Raw genomic sequence first — 7,162 nt, forward strand, 5'->3', positions numbered from 1 at the left:
TCATCTAACAAGTTCTGAGAACAAAGTAAACGCATTCCGCAGATGTATTGAATATATCGATCAAGCGGCATCGCGATACGACGACATCGAACTTCTGGTATACTTGCTGAATTGTCCTTACCAGTTGAGGTGAGCTGTCTAGATCGATAGCTTTCACGTCTCGACCCAACTGTATGCAAAAAAAGGCCCCGCAACGCGTGCTGTACACGTGCGCACGTCGGCTGGCCGCCGAAGAGCACATTTCTGGCCACGAGCATTTATGGTCGCGCAAGATAAGCGACGACAATCGGCCGCTGCTCTGTTTACGGAACCGCTTTTATGCAGCGACGGCCATCTGCATGTCCTTGTTTCGTAAGCCGCTGAGAAGCCGTATTCACTTTCTTCCGTGCTCTTCTGAGATGAAACGGTGCCGTCTTAGCCACATTATTTATTTATTGCTTGGCAAATGTCTACAGGAACAAAAGCGTCTCTGTGGCCCAGTATAAGATCATGCTTGTCACTTGGACGAGACAACTTGTATTTTTGGTGTATTCGAATTAATCCTAATGGCATCAAGATCGAGATTACCAATGATGGCTTGTCCTCTTTATATAAGGGCAGTATCAATGATACGTTGCCTCCTCTTTGTATAAAGGCAGTAAGGTTGCATAAAAACAAAATTAGGAGCAAATAGAGCGGCTGTCGGTTCAAAGTAATTAATTTCTTTCTTTGTTAGAACAAAACACAAGGATTTTGTTCTTCCTTTATCTGCATGTTCTCGTTATGACGACGAATTGGACACATCACTAATGTTGGTGCGGCTACTTGGGCCTATTATGTCAGTTACATGTTCGTATGTATACAGAACACCCTACAGAGCAGCGGCGTTACATCATGGGATCGGTACACTTCAATAAAAAGACGTTTTTACAAGAAATAGAAGCAAAAAATATTAGAAACAAAAAAGAGTAGGCAGCACAACACCGACGTAACAAATAAGGAACGCTAAAAACAAAGCAACAGTACTTTTTTTTTCCTGTGAAATAATTTGTCTTAAACAACTCCGCATTTGCAGTTCGCTGATCAGCCTAATAATTAGGTCTCTATAACAGAAGCCTCTTCAACTAACAGACTATCTCATTCATCAGTGATTAATGTAAAAAAAAAAGCCTTCGGTGTACATTGTTACGCATTTTTTTTGTGTATTTTGAAACTGTAGTCTTTCTGCTTAAAAAGTAACGGGGTGCTTTGAATATTTTGCTTGTGAATGCCTGTGGAATTATTCTAAACTGAGCGCACAAGTTTGAGCGTTCGCATCTAGAGCCTTGACTGTAGCGGTTCCAAATGCTGTTGCGTTCCTTTATTTCAGTTATTTTTACACATCCTAAAACGTGTTGACTTGGCATAAGTCTGGCTGCGCAGTTTTGACGCTACATCGTTAAAGTCCCTGTGTCACCGTAAACCCGGTGCTGGCGTCGATGGCTTGAGAGAAAACTTCCGATGGAACTAAGCAATGATAGAATTCAAGAAAAGGTAAAAGAGATGTTCCGAGATGTTCTGGGAAGCACATTTAGCCTAAGGAAAGTAATTATGCAGAAAAGAAGATGGTTTAATTTGCTCAGGGTGGGAATCGAATCACGACCTTCGTGTTTCGACACGAGCACGCTGCTCAGTTCGTTTGGTTAAGCTGAAAAAATTACGATGGACTTGGACTTTAGCGACTAAAGTAGTGAAAGGCGAAAGCCTGAGTGCCGCATTCTGGTACGTAACTGGCATTAATTAGTAATTAAGTAGGTAACTAAGTATTTATTTAAACAGTAAATAAGTATTAATTAGTAATCATTGAATTACTTATTAGTCATCAATTAGTGATTAATTAATTAATGTGTAATTGATTGACATATGGTCATATAAGGCACGCATTCGCGCACTGTGGTGGCACTCTGTGATTGGTCGAGACCTCTATGACGTCATTCCGCCTCGACCAATCAGAACGCCGCAAAAGCGGGACACATTTTGTCCACGGCAGCATGAGCCAATAAAGGTTTTCGCCTTAATAAAGGTGGACTTAGTGGGTGCACGATACTAACGATATCCGAAAATGCAATCGCTTTCTACACTTTGAAGCCGGAGCGTAAGCCTGACCCAATTAATTTCTAGAGCTTATGCACCCGTTAGGGCAGTTCAGTCGTGTCGCCGTCCGTGACGAGTTGCAGAGAAAGAGAGCCACGAGCCAGAAGTAATTTCTCAGAAGAGGAGCAAGAAGAGCCACGAGCTCAGAAGAGGAGGAAGAAGAGCCACGAGCTCTGCGCCGCTCGCTCGTGGCTCTTCTTCCTCTCCTTCTTCTAAGAAATTACTTCTGGCTAGTGGGAAAAATAAGTATCTGAATGCACATACATACAAGCATCTCTCAAATTATTTGCCTCAACATATCGCGAAAGTTCTTGAATATATTCGCTCAAATTTCTCATTATGGAATATCGTAATTGTGCATAGATGTTTTGCACTCCTTCTAATTTATAAATCAAATATTGTTGCTGCGAATCACACACTAGGATCGTATATTATAACCGTTATTTTGCCAGCGACATGTATGCCGCATCTTTAACAATGCAAGGGACGTCGCCGGGGGCGATAATAAGTTGTCTTGCTTTCTTGAAGGCGAAATCGACATTACTTGAAAAAGTATAAAAAGCAGGAACAAATGTGCTGAGTGCTCCAATTAAATTATTTTACTAGAATTAGTAGTGTTTTTTTTTATTTAGTAAACTTTACATGGTAACATTTATTAGCATTTAGACCAAGCTCCCAGGTTTAACACCAGGAGGTTGCGGGTCTTACCGTAGAGCGTCTTGATCGTTCTAATTGCGTATTAGTCTATAAACACTTCGCATTCATCATGAATAATCTGATTTAGGAGGAAGAGATCAATGTGGTATCGTTTGTATAGACTAAACAAAGTAGTTGCCCATGCACAGCGCCTTGCGCCCCTCTCGGAGTGACTTCGACGCATTTCCAAATTTTACCTCGATATACTGCTATCACGAGGTTATTTTTAATTATCTGTATGACTTTGTTATCCATATAAAAGCTCTCATTTTGGGATGTAATAGTTTATGTGAAACGCAGCCAAACGCTTGGCAGCAGTCTACAAAATTCTGCAGCGGTACACACCGTTTTTTCCAGAAAGTTCCACAAGTTCATGAAAAAGTTCAACCAATTGTGTGGTGCAAAACACGCCTGCGGAAGCTATGATGGTTTGAAAAAAAAAAAGTTTAATTCTAAGTAGTTAGTTAGATGTATTGCTTATAGTACGTGCTAAAATATTTTGAAAAATTTTATACATAGTAAAATTGGCATTTAATTTGTCACAGATGGCTTCGAACTGCTTTTAAAGATTGCCACTATACATTCTTCATCCAGGTCATCATTACAGAGAGCGCCGCACCTCTAGGATGTGCAAAATATAATTTGTGAATATTGAGAGAATTGCCGCATTTTCATGAAGCATACCTATTAGGGGACAACAAAGCATGAAGCTTTGGTGGTGGGGTCAATAAGCTCACGCAGTCCTCTTCGTGCGCTAAGAGTTATTTCTCCCGCATCATTGTGTGCAGGTTTTTCTCAGCACGAGGCGAATCAACTGGGTCCTTCCGGCCCACTACAAGTCTGTTCCCATGGACGTGTACGTTCTCAACCAAGCCCGGCTCTGGCTCTACAGTTGGCTGCCTTACTCCTGGTTTAGTCGCTTCGTCATCAAAGTAGCGAACGACTGCTGGGACCACAAGGCACTGGGGATGGAAGCCGAACACGACATCATGAGCCAGGGACTCGTGATCAACCAGTACATCGACGGCAAGATCATAGACGGCACCGTCAAGATCCGCGGACCTCCACAGCGGTTCACCGAGAAGGGTCTCGTCATGAACTACGTCGAGGAAGAGGTAGACGCGGTGATCTTCGCCACCGGCTTCACGACCGGCCTGCAGTTCCCGACAGACGCTCTGACTAGAGACGGGGAGCGGCTTCTGCTGTACAAGATGATGATCCCGCCGGCGAACCCAAATGTCGCATTCCTGGGGTTCGTCGATGGCAACGCTAATCTCCTACAGGTGTTCGAGATGCAGGCGCGGTACATGGCACGAGTGTTCTCGGGCAAGCTTGTGCTCCCTTCCAGGGATGTCATGGAACAGGAAGTGGCCGCAACGCAGCAAAAGATCAAGTCCTTCTTCGTCCCGACGCCCAGACACTCCCTCATGATCGACAAGATCGCTTACGTCGAAGACCTCGCCAAAATAATTGGCGTCAAGCCGAACTACCTGAAGCTCCTGGTCACCGATCCGAAACTGTATTACGCACTCATGGCCTCTCCGGTGCTCAACTATCAGTACAGACTGCAGGGACCTCACTCCTGGAACAATGCTAGGGACGCCATCTTGGGGTTCCAAGAAAGACTGCGTGCTCCTCTGCGGCACCGGAAAAATGGCGAAGACGGAGGCCACTACAAGGCGAACTATTTTACGACCAGCAAGCTGGTCGTACTGTGTGCGTTTGTAGGTGTCTCAATCTGTCTGATTAATGGGACGTTGAGGAGTGCGCAGCTCAGCGTTCCCGCATTCTGGGATAGGGCATCGGAACGTTTTCAAGCCTTCGCTTCAAGCTTAGGCAGGCTATTCGGAACAGCGGCGGAGGTGTAAGCGTAAAAGCTGTTGGAAAGAAAGCAAACACACAGGTATACACATACCATTGACCTATAAGCATTTTCAACCCTTAAGGAAGGGTTAGGGTTAGGTTAGGTTAGCCATTTTAGGTTTACACGGTAGTTGATGTTTCAAAGGACTGCTTTTTTGCTGCTGCTTTTTTCCCCATCGTGAACCAGTGGTGTGATCAAGTCTGCGATAGCTAAGTAGCGGTATACATATACCTCAAAGAAACACATGCGAGCTAGGTGTACTTACTTACCCTTTTGTAGTGGGGAAGGTCTGTCTCGAGGTCGAGCCTCGTTCGCTTTCTGCTTGTTTATAGAGAATACATTTACCGTTCTTATTACAATGTATACTTTCCCCTAAGCAGTTGAAATAAGTCATAAGAAGCGTTCTGAGTCTGAAAATCTTCAAGAGAAAAGGCTGTAGAGAAAAGATGTAGATGCCGCAGAATATTCACAGAAACAAGCGTTCGCACTAGCGGCGGTGGATACGAAAGGCAGATTGATAGTCTCCGGCACTACCAAAACGAGATCCTCGGAAACGGCAAAAGAGGCGACGATCGTCTTTGCCATCGTTAACACCTAGGCTACTACTATGCTTAGCGATTTTAAATTCGTCATACGCAATTGTACCAGGGGAAGAATTTCAAAGGTCGCGGTGAGTATATTGATATGGGTCCCGGCTCACTCGGGAAATCCTGGTATCGAAGCGGTACACATCAAAGCCCGAGGATTCGTCAGTCGAGCAGGCGACGCGGTAGTTACTGAGAGTTTCTCGAAAGACGGCCGAGCATCATTTCACGATATTACTAATCGTTTTAAACTTAAAGGAAGATTATTTTCCCCTCCATTCAAAGCCTTAGATAAGGAGCAGGAGATCACCTGGAGGCGACTCCAGACGTGATCCTTCATGACTCCTTAAATGTTTTCAAAATTCTGCCCCGGTGATTACCACTAGGAATGCACACTATGTGGTGAAATGACAACTTATGATCACATGTTGTGGTATTGTGAAGAGGAGCCGCCCGCGGAATCTGTAATACAAGTTCCTACTCTCTAGCAATGGGAGGCCGTGTTGGTCAGCTCAGACGTGGAATTTAAAACACGGGTCATTGAATCGGCTACTTAGGTCGCTGTCAGCCGTTGACTGATAGCCACCTAGCACGGATCTGCATTTTGCCTTTTCTGACAAAATAAACGTTTCGCAATCCTCTCAAGAGAAAAGACATATTAGCTTGTCCAGAACAGTCGGCTGCGGGCATAACTCCCTTTTCGCCTTTGGACTTAACCCCACCATGGCGGTGCAGTTGTTAGAGCGCTCGACATCAGTGCCCAAGGATGTGGGATCGAATCCCAGCCACGACGGTCTCTTTTCAACGGAGAAAAAAAAAGCAGGGCGCCTGTGTACTGTGCGATGTCAGTGCACGTTAAGGAATCCCAGGTGGTCGAAATTTCCGGAGCCCTCCACTACGGCATCTCTCATAGCCAGAGTTGCTTTGAGAAACCCCACAAATCACAGCAGCTTTTTAACTTCCTAAAGCCTTCGTCGTTACCTGGTGAATATAGTGCGGGCACTTATAAAACTCTCATAACAACGCATAACCCTTTTTTAAGCTGCCGGAGGAATCAGTAAAACCTCTGAAGGCGGCAACTTGCAGTAGAAACTCTTGACGTCACTTACGCTTCTCTGTTGAGCCTCTGTTGCCGGCGGGACCGCAAGAAGCAGGGCAGCGCAGATCACCCACGTCGACCAAACCAGCATCAGCGTCGTGGACGAAACCATCGCCATCGACGGCGCAGAATCCAAGCGCCTTACTCCCATCGCGGGACTGCTGTCCTCGTCACACGTCGTCGCGAACACCTTATGAAGGAAGAAGAAGCGCTCCTTCCTGCGTCTAGCGCGACAACCACCGCTTGACCAGTCGACGCGGCGTGCGTGAAGAGAGGGCGCACGAACGCCTCCGCCTCTTTATATAACGGTCGACACGACGTCTGAACGCATCCGAGAGCAAGCACGCTAAGAAGCGACCGGTGACGGCGGCACTGACGACGGCTTGGAAGCCAGCTGAGCGGACAGCCGAGCGCAAACACCGCACGGTCACTCTCTGGAACCACAGTGGACGCTGGACTGCACGATCTCTGGGAAGAGACTGCGAGTCTTCATTTTTGTTTTCGCTCTCACTCTCTTACTCTTTCCCTTTCATTTCTCTTTCGCCCGAAGAAGAGTGAAGGTGTTGCGAGAGAAGACGCGAGCGAAGCGGTAGCTTCGGAGCAGTCCCTGCTGATCTTGCCGCTCCTGTGCCCCTTTCTTTTGTGTTCCCTGTCGGCGAGTGGTGGAAACTGGTTCAACGGGACTTGACCGTGCCTTCTTGCAGTGGCAGGAACTTCGGTGCATCTCAGAGGAGAGAGGATGGCCGCTCCTTCATCAGCGCTATCGCTTTCAGCGAGAATACGCGGTTGGCGGAACCCTTTAACGTT

The 7,162-nt window shown here is 46.1% G+C and overlaps 2 protein-coding genes across 3 annotated transcripts in view; one reads left to right on the forward strand and one right to left on the reverse strand.

The window, feature by feature from the left end:
• LOC146182358 (flavin-containing monooxygenase 5-like) overlaps positions 1-6,375 on the forward strand; it is a 58,483-nt gene extending 52,108 nt beyond the window's left edge. For both annotated transcript variants that reach the window (XM_084577443.1, XM_084577445.1), the window contains exon 3: positions 3,597-6,375. In XM_084577443.1, coding sequence (XP_084433569.1) covers positions 3,597-4,676 — 1,080 coding nt within the window. In that variant the 3' untranslated portion in view covers positions 4,677-6,375. The remainder of the gene's footprint in view (positions 1-3,596) is intronic.
• Positions 1-6,506, reverse strand: part of LOC146182357 (uncharacterized) — a 96,384-nt gene extending 89,878 nt beyond the window's left edge. Inside the window, exon 1 of the mRNA XM_084577449.1 lies at positions 6,366-6,506. Within this exon, the coding sequence (XP_084433575.1) occupies positions 6,366-6,506 (141 nt within the window). The remainder of the gene's footprint in view (positions 1-6,365) is intronic.
• Between the last annotated feature and the right edge of the window lie 656 nt (positions 6,507-7,162).

Source organism: Amblyomma maculatum, chromosome 8 (genome assembly GCF_055883805.1).
Source record: "Amblyomma maculatum isolate TAMU_Amacu chromosome 8, ASM5588380v1, whole genome shotgun sequence".
Lineage (NCBI taxonomy): Eukaryota > Metazoa > Arthropoda > Arachnida > Ixodida > Ixodidae > Amblyomma > Amblyomma maculatum.